Source organism: Mustela putorius, unplaced genomic scaffold (genome assembly GCF_011764305.1).
Source record: "Mustela putorius furo isolate JIRA1106 unplaced genomic scaffold, ASM1176430v1.1 tig00000721_pilon_pilon_pilon, whole genome shotgun sequence".
Taxonomy (NCBI): Eukaryota; Metazoa; Chordata; class Mammalia; order Carnivora; family Mustelidae; genus Mustela; species Mustela putorius.
Window position 1 is genome coordinate 2303964 of NW_025421456.1, and position 22987 is coordinate 2326950.

The 22987-nt window shown below is 35.7% G+C and overlaps 1 protein-coding gene across 2 annotated transcripts in view; it reads right to left on the bottom strand.

Moving 5' to 3' along the window:
- Positions 1-17619, bottom strand: part of BBS7 (Bardet-Biedl syndrome 7) — a 44976-nt gene extending 27357 nt beyond the window's left edge. The window contains exons 1-9 of one of the 2 annotated variants that reach the window (XM_004747980.3): positions 17406-17618; positions 15084-15149; positions 10520-10582; positions 8751-8926; positions 6119-6305; positions 4060-4132; positions 3518-3634; positions 1783-1913; positions 212-296 (exon numbers count right to left, since the gene is read on the bottom strand). In XM_004747980.3, coding sequence (XP_004748037.1) covers positions 212-296; positions 1783-1913; positions 3518-3634; positions 4060-4132; positions 6119-6305; positions 8751-8926; positions 10520-10582; positions 15084-15149; positions 17406-17441 — 934 coding nt within the window. In that variant the 5' untranslated portion in view covers positions 17442-17618. Of the gene's footprint in view, positions 1-211; positions 297-1782; positions 1914-3517; positions 3635-4059; positions 4133-6118; positions 6306-8750; positions 8927-10519; positions 10583-15083; positions 15150-17405 lie in introns of both variants that reach the window. The other variant, XM_004747981.3, reaches the window with a different exon arrangement.
- Positions 17620-22987: the final 5368 nt, after the last annotated feature.

Sequence of the window (22987 nt, forward strand, 5' to 3'; positions counted from 1 at the left end):
AAATATCCTAACAAGTATTATTCAAATATTAACTGTTTTATAAATCAACACACCCACTCCTTTTCCCTCATTTTTTAATCAATAAAGGTTTAATGATATAGGTAAGATTCACTAATAGCACTTTTTAAAAAAAGTAGTCATCAAAACTAATTTATGCAATTTAAGTTTTTTCTCATTTGATTCTTTGTTTACTTATTACTATTTACCATACCTGAATATGTAGATACCACGATTTCATCATAGCCATCTTTCCCTATACAACCACCCTGGATAGATGTAACACTTTCAGACAACATCTAAAATAAATTTAAGATCAAGTACTTAATTAGTAACTAAAAGTTCACATATTAAAATAATCCATAAAACTTACTTTCCCATTTCCAGACATTCAACATATGTTTATTGAACACTTAGCATGTGGAAACAATGAAACTGGAAGGCAAAATTCTGCACAAATGGCAGAAAATTCCAGTGCTTTTAAATTTGGGGAAAGAAGATTGAAAATGACTCGTATATTTGTGTGCTGTACTTAGCCTCATCAGTCACCCAATGAGCAAAATCATTTATTTATATAAAGAAGTTTTTTGATTTTTGTCTTTAAAGATTTATTTATTTTAGAGAAAGAGAGAGGGACAGCATGTGCACAAGCATATGAGCATGGGGTAAGAAGGGCAGAATGAGAGGAGAGAGAAACTTAAGTAGACTCTCCCTGAGCCCAGAGCCTGGGGTGGGGCTTAATTCCATAACCCTGAGATCATGACCAGAGAAGAAACCAAGAGTCGGACACTAAACCAACTGTGCCACTCGGGCACCCCAAGAAAGAAGTTTTATTTTGTTTTGTTTTGTTTTTAAACTACATAAACAAAACTCCCAATGTGTTTAGTCTATTATCTGAATTCCATACACCATCTCCCAAATCGTTTTTTTAATGAATAAAGATGATAGCCTATATGATACCTTTAGAGAATTTTTATCCCCATATTATCTATGTAATATACTTCCTCTATACATCAAAACATCTGTATTTGCTGATCTGCAGTTAAAGCTGAGAGGTAGAACCAGTAGAGAAATTAGACAAAGAAAAGTTAATTGATACTGAATTGTGGGTTTTTTTGTTGTTTTCAAAACAGCCTCAATGAATCCTGCCAGAGGCAGGATGGGAAACCATGGACTAGAGAATACCACTTCACAAAAATGAAAGATTCCGTTTACAACAGAATGACTCTCCATGTAACTCTGTACCTTGGGCTAAACAAGCTGAACTACATTTAAAATTTGTGAACTAGAATTACTCTTAACTAGTAATTCTTCTCATATAGTAAACTTTTGGGAGGCTAGAAGTGAAATTGCAACTTTTCTCTCTGCTTAAAGGTATTTTGATATTGTCTTAACAACAGGAGTTTATCCTAAAATATTATTTTGAGACAACACAGTCTCAAACATATAAATGTTATGTTACCCAAACATATAAATGTTACTCCTGTAATCTACTATGCATTATAGAAACTAAGGCAAAATATTTCATACTTCAAATATACAATGCTTAGAAACCAAAGAAGCAATAATTCATTATTCAGCTGGAAGTAACTCATTATTCATTATTCAATAGTCTATTATTCAAACACAAGAGTGGTCTAGAGAGTTTGATAACACCAAAGGTGCAATATTCTAAGCCAAACACAAGATTTTAATATATTTGATTTAAAAAAACCCAAATCATCATTGTCATCTCTATAATTTTTGATGTGTAAGCATATATAGTCTTTTTTTAAATGAACTGACCTGATCAAATCGTAGAACAGGCTCATTTGCATTGTCAAAACTGTACACTTCCACCATTCCATCATCTCTCCCAACAAGTAAGTCTTTAACCCCATCACCCACAATGTCAAAGCTGTCAACACACAAAATCCCTTCAAAAAAGAGGACAGAGGTGACAAGTTATTAATAAAACTAACATTATAGTCAAGTATATAAAAGTAAAGAATGAAAAAAATGTATACACCAAATCAGAATAGGGAAAAAAACAACAAAAACCTTGCTGCATAATCAGGTGTCCTCTTTTCCATCTGTATTCATCCATTTCTAAGACTTTAAATATAATCTAAATAGAAATGGCTCATAAGTTTATATCCCCAGCTCTGGCTTCTCCCCAGAGCTCCAGACTCATATATCCAAATCTCTATTCAGCATTTTCTTTGAGACATACATTTGCATCTCTAACTTTTCATGCCCCAGCAAAAACTCTTTATGCCCATTTATCAGATCCCCTCAATGCTCCTTCCCCAATCTCTCATCTCAATAAGGTATCACCCAGTTCCTCAGGCCAAAATTCTAGGCTATGTCTCTTCCTCTCTTTTTCTCACTGCCCAGATCAAATCTCTTAGCAAATCTTACCAGCCCAATCTTCAAAACACATACTGAAATTGTCTCCTTTCCAACTACCATTAGCTTAGCCCAGGCCACTTATATCTCTAGCCTAGAGTACAATAAATTAGAACAACCAAAACAATGACTCCTTAATGGATCTCCATGCTTCCAATTTTGACCTGCTTCCCCGCCAAATTCATTCTCCTTGGGGGGGGAGGGTGTGTTTTGTTTTGGTAGATCATGTCATACTCCTACTTACAATTCTCCAAAGGTGTCTCACTGCACTTAGATTAAAATCCAGATCCTTTTCCAAGGCCCGCAAGGACCTACATGATTTGGATCTATGCTAATTCCCTGACTACTTTTCTTGCCATGCTAATGCATGGTCTTCCCTCTGGTCCTCAAATGAATCAAGTATACCTCTGCCTCAAGTCCTGGCTTTTTCCTTCTTCTAGAGCACAATTTTCCCCCAAGTTTTTACACTACTAACTCCTTTTCTTATCAATCAGATCTCAGCTCAAATTTTGTCTTCTATAAGCTATCTTCCATTACCACCCAGTCTAAATATAGTCTTTCTCCTTTCTCCCATCACCAATACATCACCCTGTGACATTTCTTTCAGGTTACTAAATTAAGCTATCTCACTTATTTGCTTGTTTATTCTCTGTCTCTCCTAACAAGTAGTTGTTGAAGGAATAAATGAATATATGAATAGGATTACTACACCTATAAATAGCCATCTCACTACCTTCTAAGTCAGATATAAATTCCCTCAGAAAGGTAAAAATTCTTTAGAAAACAGAAATATTTCCTGACCCATTGGACTTTTTCCTTGCCTCCTATCAAATACTCTCAAATTCAAATTAATTTTCTACACCAAACAGTGAATAATGGATTTGAGCAGAGAATGATGTTATGGATGGACACTAGGCCATAAAACCCTGTCTATCCTAAATTACTATTAGCATTTCTTAATTAATAATTATGCCCAAGTATGACAGACCTGCTAAATAAACAAATAATAAGGTGGCTCTGTGATATGTTAAGTCTACTATGTACTATGAATAAATAAAATAGAATGAACTATATAATTTAGGATATTTAATAATCACTGAAATTTCAGAACTAAACTATATCAAACACATACCTCCCCGCTTTTTCTCATTTCGAATTTCCCACTTGTGTACTGGTTTGGAGGTAGTGATCTGAATAAGCCCAAGTTTTCCATCTGATGTTCCAAACAAAAGGTCTTCTCCAGAGTCACCTAGTTATAATGAAAGTCAACATATTATATTTACCCCATGACTCATAATATCTCTTTAAAACTGCAATTTTTTTCAGATACACTGACTTTCACATGAAAATCTCATTTAAAAAATATAAAAAGAACACTTACTTTGGGAGGTTGGTTATATAGTCATAGAATTTTACACATCAAAGAGATAACCCCCCCCCAAAAGAGATAAAACCCTTCCTCATCATCTAATTTTAAGATGAGGAAACTAAAAATTAAAGTTTACTAGTTCATTACTGTTAGTTACTGGCAAGTCATCTGAAGATAACTGTCTCAATTCCAGTTCATGTTCTTTTTACAATTTCCCATTTTCACTTAATATATAGTTAAATGATTCAACCTGAAGTATCTAGACTTAATTAACATAATGCACTCCCTTATTTGACTGTGATTACCGCCATTTCCATTGTGTAGTGCTAAAACGGTAGGTGGGCCAGGCACTTCAGTTTCATACATCACATCCGATCCCTGAAGGAGAACAAGCATTTCAGAACTGAAACAGAATGCAAATTTAAAATAATACAGGTGCTTACAGATAACATCAGTAGTCCTATAAAGAACTCTAGAATAAAACTGCCAGAGAAAGTTATGCTGTGATTATTAACTTGCCTTTGTTAGCAATTTTGTCTATGTTAACTCATTTTAAAATACATTAAAAACGTAAAGATCAAGAAAAAATATACAAGATAGTCTACACTTCAAATCCTTTTCATTTTAAATACTTCGCCCAAAAACTTGACTGATGCTAGTAAATTTTTCTATCTAAGGTTTCCAGGAACAAGATGTTTCTTTTTTCCAGTTTAACTTAGAGCACATTCAAACATTTAAACAAACCCAACATTACTTCTTAAGGAGAATGTTAGCTTTTCTTTTGGGTATTTCCAAAACCTACTCTAGTAAGAGGACAAATGACCTGTTACTTAGATAAGAAAACAAAACATGTCCACTTATTTGTTCTTTTAAAAATTTTGCCATTTGGAACATTTTCACTTAGTACACAGTATTTGTGAAGCTATTAAAGAATGAGGTAGAAGTACTTATACTCACATGGAAAAAATATGATTAAATCATTCAACAAAACCCCCCACAAAATTATAGTAAATATGGAATAACATTTTTCTTTAAAAATTATATATAGAACATATAAATGTCATATGTCTTATCTTTTATTTTAAAACTACATTTGAAATTCACAGGTGTCAAGTGTATAAACACAAAAAAATACACCAAAAAATTTTTAAAAGGGCTACCTCTGGGGCAATGGATTGCTTACAAATGGGGAGTCAAAGGGGAGTAGAAATATGTGAAGGGTAGAGCAAAGGCTTCAAGTTTTAACTTCCCACAAATCCTTAGTTATTTTTGTATTTTTACAATAAGCTCATGGATCTCTTCTTGTTAAACAAAGCAGAATCCTCAAATCAGCCAGACCAATTTCTAATTGAATACTAGCCAGATTCTTTTAAAACCTTATTCAAACAACTCATATTTGGAAGCACAGGCTATGGAAAAAATTAATCATTCATGCCCCTAGAATGAACCTTGAACATTACCTTTTTTTTCCCCACAGAAAAAAATAATAAAACCTCATAGAACTAATGGATTTTTCCTTCTATAAAAAGACTGATATCAAGAAATAGACACCTGGCTATGAAATTCCAAAGAGTGAGAAAGCCAGTGATGCCGCAGAATAAACGGCCAAATGTTTTGTGTACTATCAGTCTAACTTTCTAATCCAAGCAATCCACCTGTTCTAGGTTAGTTGCATTTAAACTTTGTTTTATGGATTCTGGTGTGTATATATATTTGTATCTTACTGAAAGCCACTTTTGAGATGGACATAGTTGTAACTCTTATTACTAATAACAATACCTTATGTAATTGTTTTAACCACTCATAGTTTTTAATATAAATATAAGGACAATAAAATGATTTTCCTATCATTCATTTACTTATCCAACAAATATTTACTGAGTGCTTATTCTGTTTCACATACAGTCATAAATGTGGAGTAAACAAATGACACAACCCTGATCACAACTATCCCTTCTTTATTAAAACCTAACACCCTCCCCACAACCCAGTTTCCTCCATTAATTTGATTTTTGGAGGAGAGAAGAGTAATGGAGGAAGAAAGAAGAAAAAAAAAGCTAGAAGGGGTTCTTTGTAGCAAAGCCATCCCATTCAGACTGAACTAGCTCAGAAATTATGCATGGGGGCAGAAAAGCATCCTTTTCCCATATAGGCCTCTCTAAAAACTTGCCAAAGATCTCAATACATTTGCCTCAAGTTAAAAAACATCAGCTTACCAATTAAAAAGCATTTTTTTTTCCAGATATAATTTTACCTAGGACATTTAAAGTGGTAGTAATAAGTAAGTTATCTCAAGGACACATTTTTCAGCAATACTCATTTATATAAATTACAAAAAACCATAAAAATGTAAATAACAGAAACCTGTAAAACTCTGAGCACTCTGTCCTGGCAGGCCAATACCGGTGTAATACGAGGTAATCTTTCCACTGGAAGGCAGATGACATCATTAATTTTGTCCCCAGAAAGGTAATAATGTTGGTCTTTGCAATCACAATAATGGTTATAGATGTAACTTGCACTGAGAAAGAGGTCTGAGCCAGATATATGCCTGAGAACATTAAAATTAAAAATATCCATATTTAAAAAAATAAGTATAGGAAACTCTATTTTCTATTTAAAAAAAATAAGCATAGGAATTCTTTTGTTATGAAAATAAAAGTTTATCTATACTGTTTCTATCATTTTATCACAGACTTAAAGAATAGTTTCTCCCCATTTCCCTCACTTAATTTGTAGCCTTTTGATAGAACACTGATTTTATTTATTTTTTATTTTATTTATTTATTTGACACAGGGAAAGAGATCACAAGTAGGCAGATCACAGGTAGAGAGAGGAGGAAGCAGGTTCCCTGTGGAGCAAAGAGCCCGATGTGGGACTCAATACCAGGATCCTGAGATCATGAGCGGAGCTGAAGGCAGGGGCTTAACCCACTGAGCCACCCAGGTGCCCCGAACACTTATTTTAAAAAGCTGAAAATCACAATCTTAAGGCCTCAGCCATTTCAAAATTAAGCTTAGAAAAACTGAAAATAAGACAATGATAACTGTCTATATCTGAAGACAATTAGCTTTTTCTGAATGTGCACTGTGTGCCAACCACTGTCCTAACAGATTCATATGTATTAGCTTAATCCTCATAAATCTGTAAACTAGGGACCATTATAATCCCTTTTTACAGAGAACAATAAAATGTAAAGTAACTTGCCTAATGGCACACAACTAGTAGCAGAGTGGATTATAGCTCAAGTAGCTTTTAGCTCTAGAATTAGCTTTCTTACTACTATACTAAATTGTCTAGAAAAGGCTATTGGAAGCAAACCTACTTTAAATGATAAACAGTGGGGGGTAAATGATTTCATTAGAATTTTAGCTTGAAAAAATAAATGAAAAAGAGTACAAATTATATTTAACAAAATTTAGGCAATAATCCTAACAATGTTCCCATTCTTATATTAAATCCAGTTTTCACTGGGGGAGCTGAAATTTTACAAAAATCATACACTAGCGCATTACCTTTCACTTCTAGATTGCTATAACCATGGAATCATAAAGAAGGGAATTTTATTTGAAAGTTTCAACTATTTCTCCACTGCTCTAAAGTCTAATTTAAAAGTTTTGGTACTAAAATTACTCCCTATGCTATAATGATCTTCACTGATTTTCTCTTTGATTATCACTTATGTGGCCTCACTTTGTGGCTCTGCACATGATTTTAGTAGTCCTCTTAATATCATTTTTATCAGCCTAATGAAATTCTTTTTCAAGAATTTCAAGGGACAGATGGAAGCATTAAGCAGGGAAGGATGCCTGCATGGTAACCAACTTTGTAAGTGCTCAGTTTCTTATTGAATATTTTCAAGTTATAACCTTCTTTCCTGTGCACTCTTATAAATCTGGGGATTCAGACAATAAATTTTTAAAATATTGAATAAGGATCCTCTCCATCCTGCCTCTTCCATTCCAAAAAAAAAAAAAGTTTAAGAAACTAGCAAAAGAGACTATTGGCTGGGAAACTCCTGATCTTCCTCAAGCCTCTCTACACACCTTTCTGAATGTGGAGTTATGCAAATTATTAATTACTTTGATTTTAGTATTTCACATTTGTCATTGTCCATTTCAAAACTATTACATTCTTGTTAAACCACTGAACTCACTCCCACTTACCATGATTTAATTTTTATCTAATATTACCAGAGCAAAGTTTTCCAGCCTAGAGATCAGGACATGTGATGTGCAGTATATAGAATTCTGCAGGACAGCTGTGTACCACATAGAACTCTGGACTGAATTAATAGTTTTCAGACCAAGGTCTACAACTTGGCTGTTGTTGTCAAATAAAGAACTTTTTTTTCTTTCTACCCACTCCTAATAATTCTGATTCTGCAGGTATGAGTAGGACAAGAAATCTACTCTTTTAAGCTTCCAAGGGATTCTTTTAAGTAGTGGTCTGAGGACAATGGATTAGATAAACTTTAAAACCCTCTCTAGTTCCTCATGATTCAAAAAAGTTATATTTTACTTGTAAAATATCACAAATCAGAAAGCCATTAGGGAGTTATTTTTTTTTTTTTTTACTCGGGGTCTTACTTGATTTACCTAAAATTATAGCCTATTGGTAGTTAGCAACTTTGACAGCCAGGTCTTCAGCAAATGATGCTACGTCACAACCAAAATGACCACAGACAGGAAAGGAACAGAAACCTAACTATCTCTAGGTTTCTTTACTTTTTTCTTTTATACCTTGATCATGAATCATCTGGAACCATTTAGTCAAAAAAATGAATGTGTAAATACTATGAGTCTTAAGAAAACATTTTGAAGGCCAACTGATTTTGTACTGATTCTATGTTAATGAGTTTCTGACTAATAAGTTACCTTTAGTCAATTTTATTTCCCAGGAAACCTAGTAAGATATGATACTTAATCTGATGTTTGTCACCTATCCAAAATATTATAAATGGATTTGTAAAAATAAAAAAAAGGATAAACATACATAGCTTTAATGTTTTCAGTGAGGTTAGTTTCAAAAGAGAGGAACTGTTTTCCTCTCTTTGTGAAGCCTCTGATCTCAGATCCTGCAGCAATAAAAATCTTCTCCTGGGGTGTGTTAAGAACCCCTCCTAGCTCCAATCTTGCAATCTTCTGCCCGGGTAAAGTCTTGAACACGGCCTGCAAAAATCATTGGGGAAAAAATTAAGTACACAAATTTACTGTAAGCATTTTCCTTTACTGAAAAAAAAAAATGCTGTGATTTGAAACACACAAAATACTATATTTCCACTATAGAAACATTTTAAGATATGAATGTATTTACTTCAGTGAATCTTCAAGGTTTTTCGCTAAATATCTTCTAAATTTGGAATATTTATTGCCACACCTATTTCAGTCACATCCTTAAAATCTAAACTTCTGCATCTCAAAGTACAGTTCATTAAGCAGGGGCATCAGTATGATTAACCTTATTAAAAATGCAGAATCTCAGGTCCAACCCCAACTCTACTGAATGAGAACCTGCATTTTAATAAGATTCCCTCACTGGCTCCAATGGACATGTTTTTGCATTTTAATTATCTTTTTAAAACTAAAGTCTCCTGTTTCCGTTATAATTTTTATGAATTTTAGTACTACAAATAAAAAACTGTAGAATTTACTGAAAACCCAAATGTTTAGCTTAATATCTAATTGAATACATTTTTTTAAAGATTTTATTTATTTATTTGACATACAGAGATCACAAGTAGGCAGAGAGGCAGGCAGAGAGAGAGGGGGGGAAGCAGGCTCCCTGCTGAGCAGAGAATGTGATGCACGGCTTGATTCCAGGACCCTGGGACCAAGACATGAGCCGAAGGCAGAGGTTTTAACCCACCAAGCCACCCAGGCACCCCTGAATACAACATTTATATCATTAATTTTTCCTTGGTTATTTTCCATTTTATTATTGGCACCAGCTTCTTTCCCTTCCCTCCAGTAACTTTATACGGAGACTAAAGTATCTGGGAGAATATATGAATACTGGAAACACTGGGCTTCTGACAGTTTTTAACTATTCATCTTTTTATAAATTCTTTATAACATATAGTGAATATAAGTCTTCACAGCTCAGCCCCATTGCTTATAAACTATGATCTGTGAATATGATGATGTACTAATCACATCCTTGACTAGCTTCCATTAAGTGGCAAAGGTGATTATCTAATCACTTTCATGTTACATAAGACACCACCTTAGCTGACTGGACAGATTTTCCTGCTGGCCTGAAGAAGTAGGTCACCATGTTAGGAGTGGACCTGTGAGAGGACCACAGGGCTAGGAACTATGGGGACCTCAAGATGATGAGAACAGGCCCTGGTGTACAGACAACAATAAAGTGGGACCTCAGTCCTACTAAATATAAAAAAAAAAAAAGAGCAAGAATCTGAATCCTGTCATGTGAGCTTGGAATAGGACCCCAGCCCCAGAAAGGAATAGAGCCTGGCACTGCAGCCATGTGAGACATTGAGCTTGGACTCCTGACCCTCAGAAACTGTTCGATAATAAATGTGTGTTGTTTTATACCCTGAAGTGTGAAGTAATCTGTTCTATAGCTAGTTAGCAAATGATTCTTGTGTTGCCTCTAGCCTCATACTCCATGTAACTGCTTCCCTCACAATGCATTTTTCACTGCTTTTAGGACAATTTTAACCTAAGAATATTCAATAAGTAGTGTGTTTCTCTTTTAGAAAATCTGTTTTTCTCAAAAAAAAAAAAAAAAGCTATACATACCACTGCTTCTCCTTTTTTCATGCCAAAGCACATAACTACACCATCATGATCTCCAATAACCACCTACAAAAGATTGAAAAGAATCTTAAATTACTATTATTATGCCCTATTAACTTATATGGGGGAAACAAGATTCTCAATATATAAATTATGACTTTAAATGTAGAGATCAGAAAATCTAGGCAAGTACCCCCACACAAAGTAATACTCCAAGGAATTACAAGAAAAGAGCAGGAAAGGAGGTATAGAGAGTCGTTATGCAAGTAGTTGGCCATTTATTTTGTTCCTACATTGTAAACAGAACAAGAGAATAAGACAGAAATGGCAGGGAGGTCATTTTTTTCTCAACTGGAGCATAAGAACATGTTAAGATTAACTTTCAAAACAGATTATCAATTAAAGTTGCAATTAAAGATTATCAAAGTTGTGACTGACTTCTTTGGTATTTTTAAAACCTTTGTAATAGAAAAATTTTAACATATACAAAAGTAGACATCACTCAGCTTCAAAAATTATGAACATGTAACCAATAGATTATGTTGACATAAATGCAGAGAGAGATTTCAACATTTCCTTCTCAGGAATTGATAATCAAGCAGATAAAAGGTAAGGATATAGGTTAGAAAATAATTACCTTGCTCTAATACATATGCACATATGTATACATGCATGTACATATATGTAGGACATGTTGTGCATACATGCATAAGTAAGTAATCATTCATCCTAAGAATTAAATTATAAATGTTCTTTTTAAGCGCACAGAAATATTAGAAAATTGACCATATATTAAGACATAAATAAGTCTGAAATATCAAAAACTTGATGATGTAGAGCACATTCTTAGGTCCCTATTTCTTTTTCTTTTTCTTTCTTTTTTTTTAAGATTTTATTTATTCATTCATGAGAGACAAAGAAAGAGAGAGGCAGAGAGAGAAGCAGGCTCCCCACAGAGCAAGGAGTCCAATGTGGGACTTGATCCTAGGACCCCAGGATCACAACCTGAGCTGAAGGCAGACACTTAATCAACTGAGCCATCCGGGCACCCAACACCCTTGATTCTTAACTTTGTAATAGGGGGATCTAAACCCAAGGTTTTGAGTTTTTTAACACTATGCTACTCTAATAACTTGTAAAAACAATAATCCACTACAGGGATTCCCAAAGTATGATTCTTAGACTCCTAGGGTCAACAAGAACTTTTTAGGGAATCTGCCAAGTGATAACTATTTTTGTAAGTCTTTATTTTCTTTTTTCACTAGACTGATATTTACAATGACGGTACAAAAGGAATGGTAGATAAAACTGCTAGCATCTGGCAAGAATCAAAACAATGACAACAAACAACACCAGTGGTTACTGTGATCATCACTTCAAAGTACAGGAAAAAAAAATCCAACTTAATATAAGAATGTTCTTGATGAAGCAATAAAAATGATTAATCTTCTTAAATTTGGTCCTGGAGTCATGTCTTTTAAGCGTGAGAAAGTAGAAATATGCATAAAATTGGGGCGCCTGGGTAATGCAGTGGATTGAGTATCTGACTCTTGGTTTAGGCTCAAGTTATGATCTCAGGGTCCTGAGATCTAGCCCGAATTGGGCTGGTCCTCAGTGTGAAGTCTGCTTCAGATTCTTTCTGAATGGATGGCTGGGGCGCCTAAGTGGCTCAGCAGGTTAAGCATCTGCCTTTAGCTCAGGTCATTACCTCGGAATCCCAGTATCAAGCCCTGCATTGGGCTCCCTGCTCAGCGGAGAGTCTGCTTCTCCCCATCTCTCTGCCCCTCACCCTGCTCGAATCTGCTTCTCCCTCTGTTCCTTACCCGACTTGTGATTTCTCTCAAATAAATAAAATTTTTAGGAAAAAAAAATAGATGGATCTTTAAAAAATAATAATAATAAAATATGCATAGAATACTTTTTTTTTTTAATTTTATTTATTTATCTGACAGAGAGAGATGACAAGCAGGCAGAGAGAGAGGAGGAAGCAGGCTCCTTGCTGAGCAGAGAGCCCGATGTGGAGCTCAATCCCAGGACCCTGAGACCATGACCCGAGCCGAAGGCAGCAGCTTAACCCACTAAGCCACCCAGGCGCCCCTGCATAGAATACTTTTGTGGCAAACCAAAAAGCACTTATAGAATTGTTTCGGTAATAAGCTGAACTACCCAGTTTTTTCACAAAACAATTATTTTTTAAAGATTTATTTTATTTTAGAGACACAGAGAGAGAACTGGTGGGGCAGGGGGGAGAGAGAAATAAAGCAGACTCCATCCTGAGCACTGAGTTGGACATGGGCTCCATCTCATAATCCTGACATCAGATCTGAGCTGAAACAAAGAGTCAGAGCTTAACTGACTGTAACACGTAGGCCCCACAAAACACAAAACACAATTTTAAGAATGAAAGAACAACTGGCAACTATTAAGAATGATTAATAACAAGTTGTTATTAATACTTGGGTATTTGTAGAGTTTTTTTTTTTTTTTTTAAACTGCAGGAAGTGAGCTTATCATTTTAAAGGAAAATAATTGAGACTGTTCCCAATGATAAAATTTGAGCTTTCAAGTAAAAGTAAGTACCAATAAGGCATGTATCTGCCATTGGGAACTGGACAGCTATTCCATATTTGACAACTTTTCTGATGAAATCTATACTGATATCAACAAATGTGATTTGATACTCCATGATAACATTTGGTACAATCAACATTTGAACATTCAACCTTTGGGAAATCTGTATAACTCAATGAACTACTAATCTCAAGTGACCATTGTAAGATGCTATAAAACCATGCATAAGGGGCGCCTGGGTGGGCTCAGTGGGTTAAAGCCTCTGCCTTCAGCTCAGGTCATGATCCCAGGGTCCTGGGATCAAGCCCACACCGGGCTCTCTGCTCATCAGGGAGCCTGCTTCGCTCTCTCTCTCCCTCTGCCTGCCTCTCTGCCTATTTGTGATTTCTGTCTGTCAAATAAATAAATAAAATCTTAAAAAAAAAAAACAAAACCCATGCATGAGTAAAAGATCCATTCAAAATATAAATAGTTTTTAATGTACCTAAGTATGAAAAACTAATCAATATTGGCTTCATATTCCACATTGCAACTAATATTTAAGAAACTACTATTTGTTAAGGATATGTGTCACATCATGTATAAAGAGCCATAATTATTTGGAAAAGCTATTTAAATAACTCTTATTTTCAACTGTGTATCTGTGTGAGCTGGATTTTCTTTGAATACTTCAACCGAAACAATATATTACAACAGACTGTAAAGAACAGACATGAGAAGCCAGGTGCCTTTCTCTGTGCCAGACTAAAGAATCTGCAGAAGTGTAATAATACAATGCCACTATTCTCACCAAATTCTTTTTGTTTTTGAAAATACAGGTATTTTTCATTAAAATTTCATTTTTGTAAATGTAATGGGTTTATTATTTTAAAAAAAGAATATTTTAGATATTTCTCAGTTTTAATCTTAATATAATAATATTTATAGATATAACCCAAATAAACAAAAGTTCTTTGGGATGCTACATAATTTCAAAGTGTAAAAGGGTGCTGGGAGCAAAAAGAATTTGAGAAGTTATGATCTAGTAGACCAAATACAATAAATGACTATCAGAAATCTGTTGATTTATCTTAAAAAAATGTTATTACATCAGGAGTGTATTTGTTTTGCAGCTATAAGTCTACTACTAATATTATAATTGCCTTATAGAAATCACAGGATCAATATTTCCATAAAAATAGTAAATATTAGATAAATAGAAAGTTCAACATCAAAATACCTACTCTTTTTTTAAAAAGATTTTATTTTTATTTATGAGAAAGATAAACTGAGGGTGGAGGGGGAAACAAAGGGGGAGGCACAAGAAGATTCCACACCAAACATGGAGCCTCATGCCAGGCTGAGATCATGACCTGAACCATAACTGAGTTGTCCACTTAACTGATTGAGCCACTAAGTTACCTCAGTACTTAATTTATTCTTAAAAAGATGATAAAGTTTAAAAATAACCTTCTCTATATCCTATTGCGCTTTATGTTTGTTTTTCATACACACAATCTGGTACACACTAGTACACAACAAGTAAATTATTAACAGAAAAATGAAATATGTTTTCAACAAGTTTACTTATCTATTACAGACTGTACATAAAAATTAAAACATGCGGGACGCCTGGGTGGCTCAATTGGTTAAGCAGCTGCCTTCGGCTCAGGTCATGATCCCAGCGTCCTAGGATCGAGTCCCGCATCGGGCTCCTTGCTCGGCGGGGAGCCTGCTTCTCCCTCTGCCTCTGCCTGCCATTCTGTCTGCCTGTGCTCACTCCCTCTCCCTCTCTCTCTCTGATAAATAAATAAAATCTTTAAAAAAAAAAATTAAAACATGCAAGAAAATTACTGTCTGTAAATGTCCCTTGGTATTCCAACCTCTGTTCAGGTTAAAAGAAATTTATTTACATTTTAACATTAAAGGGTAATTTACCAATGAAGAAATAAAGAAATAATAAACCTCTCCTCTGTCACAGCTAAAGAGATAGGGAGAAACGAGATCTCTACAGTACCTTTTGTGTAGTTCTATGTCTTGAGGCAGGAAGTAGCTTCATAGTCTTCTGAGAGGTCACTCCCACCTAAGGAAACACACCAGTCATCTAGTGAATGTTTTCTATTATACTAACTTGAAATGATTACATCTGAGAATGAAAGGACCAGGCGATTCAGATCATAGTGAGACTTATTTTTTATTGCAATTAGTGATATGAAATAATTATGATCAGTGATGAACTCATTTTTTAATGAAATATGCTACAAAAGTCAACACAGAGCACACCCAAAGATACTAAAATGTATACTATAAAGTTGTCAAGCCAAAAATAATACATTAGTGGCAAAACACTTTAAAAAAAAAAAAAGATTTTATTTGGGGTGCCTGGGTGGCTCAGTGGGTTAAAGCCTCTGTCTTCAGTTCAGGTCATGATCCCAGGGTCCTGGGATCTAGGCCCCACATCGGGCTCTCTGCTCAGCAGGAAGGCTGCTTCCTCCTCTCTCTCTCTGCCTGTCAAAGAAAAAATAAAATCTTAAAAAAAAAAAAAAGATTTTATTTGTCAGAAAGAGAGAGATTGATTGTGCACACAAACAGAGCGAACATCAGGCAGAGGGAGAAGCAGGCTCCCCAAGGAGCAAGGAGCCAGATGCAGGACTGGATCCCAGGATCCTTGGATCATGACCTGAGCTGAAAAGAGATACCTAACTGACTGAGCCACCCAGGCATTTAGTTGCAAAATACTTTACAAATATTTCTAGAAGACTTCATAAAAAACTTCATATATACAGTTGTTAGAAAGTTTTTGTAGTGATTTAAAATCTTTGGAAACAGATTACAATTATTTAACATGCAACATAGAGGATTTTTGTTAAAATGCAAAACATGCTGATGGCAATGACATCCAATCTGATGATGAAGATTTTTTACAAAAGGTATGGAAGACAAAAACAGCATGGCCTGTTCAGCAGGGAACTATCACTAGTGGTGCATAGTTAGGATAGGAAGTGGGGCAGTTGGGACCAATGGGGGAAAAGTTGGAAAAAAACAACAAATCATGAAAAGATCTACAGATAATGCGGAACTACAATTTTATTCTGTATTCCAAGGAGTAGTATTAAAGTGTAAAGTAATCTGTTTAGATTTGCTTTTGTGAAACACCACTCTAACAAGTTATGTGAATGATGGCTTGTAGGGAGGTGAAGCTGGAGGCTAGGAGCCCAATTAAGAAAATGAAAACATGTGGTGCATAAACAATGAATTTTGGAAAACATGCAAATTAAATTTTTTTAAGATTTTATTTATTTATTTGAAAGAGAGAGATCACAAGTAGACAGAGAGGCAGGCAGAGAGAGGGAGAGAAGCAAGCTCCCTGCTGAGCAGAAAGCCTGATGCGGAACTCGATCCCAGGAACCTGAGATCATGACCTGAGTCGAAGGCAGCGGCTTAACCCACTGAGCCACCCAGGCGCCCACACAAATTAAAAAAGATGAGAACATGATCTGGGGATGACAGAGATGGCAAAAACGGGACAGAGTCATGAGATGCTCAGGAGATAAAACCAGTAGCAAAATGTGGTGACCAGCTCAAAATGGAAGATATTGAAGTGGAAAGTACCTAGCATAACTTCCAGGTAAACGGACTGGCAAACTTCTGTACCATTACATTAACCAAATAAAATTACTGAAAAAGGCGATGGAAAAGAGAGAATAGCTAGAGCTTGAATAATGAGGCAAGAAGGTATAACAGAGAACACCAGCTATGGGGTCAGAGACTTCGTAGAACTTCATTCTTGTTGTTGTTAAGCAGATGGCTTTATCTGAGTCCCTGGATCCCCATCAATAACATTACCTACTTCGAGAATTTTTAGGGAGATTAAATATGTTAAGCGCCTAGAATAAACTGCACGCACAGCTATTAGCTGTCGTCGCTTTTATGATGCTCTGGCTAGTGAGGTCCAGGTCACCGTAAGAAGGGTCTGGCGCGCGGGAGAAGCGGCTGGGTAGAGATGGAGATTCGGGAGTTACGGGCCAACAGGTAGCTGCAGCCTGGGAGAAGGGCCCCGGGGAGTTATCCGGGATCAGGTCTTTCTGGGCATCTTTAGGACTCGGCAGGAGTCAGCAACGCGAGAGCCTGTGCGCTTCTTTCCAAGTCCCAGCGGACCCTCAAGTACGAGCAGGGGTTGCCCGAGACCGGGACTGCGCGAGTGCAACACCCAGCCCCGCAGCCCCTTCGCCGCCGCCCCCGCTCCGGGCGACCCCGACCGACGTCAGTGGAAGGACAAAATCCTCTCGGGGAGCGGGGCTCACCCCGCGCGGCTCCCGCTTTATCCCCTCAGGTTTACCTGTAAATAATCCGCTCGGTTTAAATTTAGATCCATGACGGTGACACCAACGCGCTATCGGGCCGGCACAGGAGTGACAGAGGCTGCCAGATCCCAGGCCTCTGAGGGGCTACGCTCGCGTCCCCTTCAAAGACCAAAGCTAGGAGCCTCAGCAGGGGATGCAAAAGCGAGGCGCCAGGACAGCGGCGTCCGTATGACGTCAATGCGTTCGCGCGAGGAGGACACGCCCCCGGCTAAAGTGAATCCCCGCCCCTTTCCGAAGGACCGCCCACGGACTTAACCTGCCTCCAATCAGAGGCAGAGAGGAAAGGAGGAAGAGATCCAGGAGACGGGAGAAAGGTGGTTTCCCCGGAGACTGGAAACCCCGCATTGGCTCCACCCCCACCTTCGTCCAGCGCTAAGTCCTTCTCCGTGTCGACCCGCGATGTGAAACCTGAGTAGATTCTGAACTATTTTACGGATACTGGATAGGGTCCTTCAAAGAGGCGTTGTAATAGGCATTAGTTTACCACAGTAGTTATCAAGCTTTTGGCCTTACGACCCCTTTACAAAACTCTTACAAACCATTTCGGAGGATGCCAAAGACCTCCTGTTGATATGGGCTATCTATTGATATTTACTATGTTAGAAATTAGAACTGAAATTTTTAAATGGAGTTTAAAAACGTATTAAATATTTTAATGAAGATAACTTATTTTCGAATAAAAAAAGAGGCAAAAAGACTGGTATTATTTGCACATCTATTTACTATACACCTGAATAGTAGATAAGTCCCAGATCTACTACTGCATTCAATCTGCTGGTATAGGTGGGTTTTTTTAAGTATATGAAGAATCCGGTCCAAAATCAACAAGTGGTAGTTTCTGAAAAGCTAATTGCAATGTGGAATGTGTCTTCATTACACAACATCCAAGAAATCCTATAAGTTAATATCACCATGGATTTCATCAGAGAAGGTATCAACCTCCGACATGAATACAAATTCTGCAATATTCTAATGTGTGTGTAAAAGGCCAAATTTTAAGCATTGGCAACAAATATCAACTGTTTTCCTTGAAATGATGGGTTCCAATTTTGAATTCACAAGAAAGTGTATACCAAATATCCAAGTCTGAATAATAACTTTTCCAGTTGTGCTCTTAAAAAATAAGTATTCCAGCTAGCAACTCAATCACATAAATGTTTTTTTTCTTGAGGCAGTACCCTTCTGTATTTAGTAGAAATGCTTTATGTATCCTTCCCATTTCATCACACAGAATATTTAAAAAGAAACACATTCAAGAGTTGAAACTTAACAGCTTTTACTGCTTCTCAAAAGGCAGTTTTATACAGAGTTTTGTTTCCTGCCAATATGTGGCATGAGGAATGCAGTGACTATTACTACAATTTGAAGCTACTGCTTTGATTCATGTTTACCTACCAGCAGTGTTAACCATCATTGTTTTTGTACCATCAGTGCAAATTTCAACACAGTGGAAAAGGCAGGTAACATCTTAGTGTAATGAAAATAGTTTCAAAATCACAGACCCCCTGAAAAGGCCTCAGTGACCTGCAGACTACCACTGGCCTATAGTGACCCAAGGTCTGACGGAGAACTCACCTTCCCTGATTCTTTCATCAGTCCTTCCTTAATGCACAGAGTGCTCTGCCTACAGAAATACTATATATGAATGAGTAAGATACAGCTCCTCTCCTGATTTCTTTGTTCTACTAGCGCAGAGTTCACAAGTGATGGTGAAACAAGAACTCAAACCCCAAGAAGAGATGTTTCTTAGGTAGAAAAATAATTTCCTGCAAGGGATCTGAGAAGGTTTTTGACTAGGTACAAGAATGTTCCAGACATTTCTTTTTCTGAAGCTAAAATAACGCCATATTAAAACAGACAACAGTGCCTGAAGATGGGTTAACTGTGTAGCAATTTTGGGGAAAATACACATCAATTTAGAATCAACAAAAATACAGATAAATTTCAGACATAGTTCAAAAAATAAAGCCACAGAAGAGATAGAAGAATATAGAGCTGTAGAATTTAGTAGAGTTTAGGGAATTAGAAGGTAGCTAGGGCCCCCATAACAAAGTACCACAAACTGGATGACTTTAAACAACAGAAATTTATTTTCTCACAGGTCTCACAGGCTAGGAGTACAAGATCAAAGTGTCAGTAGGAAACCAATCTTCTGAGGCATCTCACCTTGGCTTGTAGATGGCCATCTTTTCTGTGACTCTTCATGAGGTCTTCCCACTTTTAGAGTTGTGTCCTAATCTCTTCCAGGAAGGAAACCAGTCAAATTGGATTAAGGCCCACCCTAATGACCTCATTCTAACTTAATTACCTCTTTAGAGGTCCTATCACCAAATTTATTTGCATTCCAAGGTACTGGGGATTAGGACATAAGAATTTAAGTGGTACATAATTCAGCCCATAACAGAAGGCAATTTATCTGATCTTAAGAGGAATACAGGAAACCACAAAGAAGCATATTAAAAGTAAAGATGAAACACTTCAATAGGTAACAAACATTTTTACATATAAAAAATTGGGGGGATATGAGTATTATACATATTCATACAAATTAATAAAAATGGAAATATTATGATTCCAATAAGTAAACAGGCAAAAATATGAACAGATATTTCATAAAGAAAGTTGTTTCTGAACAAACTTATAGAAATCTATTACCTTCATTTCTAATCAATAATACTGAAGCAAGATATCTTTTATATTTTGCCTTTCAGACTAGAAAAAGATTTAAGTGATAACACTGTACGTTGCAGAGACAGCATGTTCTCATCAACTGTGATACTTTTAACTGGTAATAAAACCCTTTTGAAAGCAATGCATCAATATGTATCCAAACCTATAAGTATGTGATTTTATTTTTAACCCATAACTCCAATTTTGAATATTTAATCTACAAAAACAAAGCAAAATAGGAAGTCATAATTGAGGGACCATTTAAAACAAGAACCCAACTGTCCAGTATAAAGGAAATGGTGCATGTACTTCATAGACTACTGCATAGCCACTGAAAGTGAAAATAATGAAGGCTGTATAGCAATGTGGAAAGTGTTTGGGATAATAAAAATAGAATATAAAATAGTATATACACCATGATTACAATTATAGGAAAGGGCTTGTTATGAATTAAATTAAAAATTTTTTATTTGGATATAGATTAAAGGATTATAATCTTGTTTTCTGTTTTACATAAGATTTGTACATTTTTGAAAAGATTTTATTTATTTACTTGGTAGAGAGAGATAAAATGAGAGAGAGAGAGAGTGTGTGTGTGTGTGTGTGCACGAGCAAGGGAGAGGGGCAGAAGGAGAAACAGGTTCTCCGCTGAGCAGGGAGCCTAATATAGGACACCATCCCAGGACCCTGGGATCATTACCTGGGCCACAGGCAGACACTTAACTGACTGAGCCATCCAGGCACCCCAATTTTTGCAATTAAAAATAAAATTGTTATAAAATAAAATTAAAAATTAAGAGATTTTAAGACTCCTGTGTTTAACTCTGGATAGCTCCCAAAGTGAGCATTCTTCTGTCCCTAGGATTGCCAGGTTCTGATAAAGGGCTATCCAGAACAGTAGATACCAAATCTTTCCATCTGTTTTCTTGTTTCCGTTCTCAAGTGCTGGCATTGCATATTAACATCTTAAGGAAAATGATACTGATATTATTCCTGTTTTTGCATTATAACAAACAAATCAAAATATTGAAAACCTGATAAAGGGGGAATTATCATTTCAAATATTACTCTGGGAAATTCAATAAGTATTTCAGGGCTGGACAAAATATTAGAAACCATTAGTCCAATGTTTTCCCTTTTGGACCCACAAACCATTTTCATTGTATATACTCTTTCAAAACCCTTAGGAATTTTAATAATTATTTCTTTTTTTATTGTGAAATTTTGTGACTAAATTTGTACAGTAGGAGAATGCTTGTGTAGAAATGTTAAAGAAAAGGCAGTTTATTTTAGTTTGTTATATTATTTAAGGAAGCATTCTAAAATTCATCTTCATCCAATCTTTACAATATTTGTAATAAAAACATACTGACAATGCTTATTTCCCATTTAACAAGTGATGCCCACTGTTTATTTTACTTTAAGCTAATTGTGTAACATAAAAAGGGTTTATTTTGAAGATCACATTTCTTTTAAAACATTGAAATGAGGCTATGATACAGCATCAAAAATAGATAAAAAGAGCTTGCATAATATGATATTGAAATTCGTTCATTTTACATCTAGAAAAGGCAAGTGATTTTTTTTAAAGTACCATGTTTTGTTTCTAAATGGCAAAGGTTTCAAAGTATGAATTTTAAATACTTCTTATACAACTAGCTGGGTTTTTATTCACAAAAAAGAAAAGCCAAGTTAGACAAATTGCCACTCTAGTTTCTCTTTTCAAACATATTTTAAGCTACTAGAGACAACTTGGTGGGCTACATTAAAAAAATCCAAAAACAAAAACAGATGATTGTATCTCAGATGTAATAAATATTGCTTTGAGACCATTTACAAAAGTATCATATACTTCAGTAACTTATAAATCTTATGTTGTGGTCTTAAAGCAGTCAGTATGAGTATAAATTAAAAAAACTTATGACTAAGAATACAAGCAACTTAAACTGCATTACAGTTAAAATCACACAGGTGGAGATGGCTGACTGAATGACCGACTCGTAAGTATACACATTGGGCTCCACTAACACATGATATCAATTTGGAAACTCTCAAACTCTTATTTAAAAAAAAAATAACAAATGACCCTTTTAGATTGATTTAAAAAAAGAAACATGGGGAGAGAGATCATTATCACCTTGGATGATGATATCAACCCCCTGAAACAGCTCTATGACACCCAAAGACTGAGAACCTACTTGTAGCATAACCCTGTTTGACTGAACAAGGTATGAAACATGCAATTAACTGTCAATGTGATTTCAGTTCTCTTTAGACATCATTCATAAGACAATTTACCCTCCCATTTACAAAAGCTTTCATTTGGCTTAATACATTTAAAATTGAAATATATCAGATATGACTGTGTAAATGAAATACATTGGACATGTTTCGGTAAAAGAGTTATCCTAAGTTGTACTAACTTTGCTTTTCATAATCACAAAATATGTCATTTTTAAGTTTTTATAGTGCAAAAAGCTCTGAAAACACTGGATATTTATTTTGCTTAGTTCCCTCTTTTATTTCAAGTCTATGAGTCTAAGCTTCTCAACATATTGTGAAGGCCATTAAGTCAAGGGTCTTCAGTATATTAAATACAGAAACACAAAGTGTCAAAAATTTTAAATAAGCCTAAGAAGCAATTTGGGAGTTGCTTTCTTTCCTTTATCTGTAACCGAGGAAAAAACTATGAACAGCAGCGAGGTTGAAAAAGAGATCTAGGACTTTGATAATTTTCTAATTAATCACAAATACCTAAATGTGTTCTGCTAAACAAATTGTTTTGGGTCCTGTTAAAATGTTCCCTTCCCCGAGTTGCCCCAACGACTTCTTTGAGCATTGCTTTAACCCTAGTGTACATTAAATGCATTAAATGCATGTTAAAATG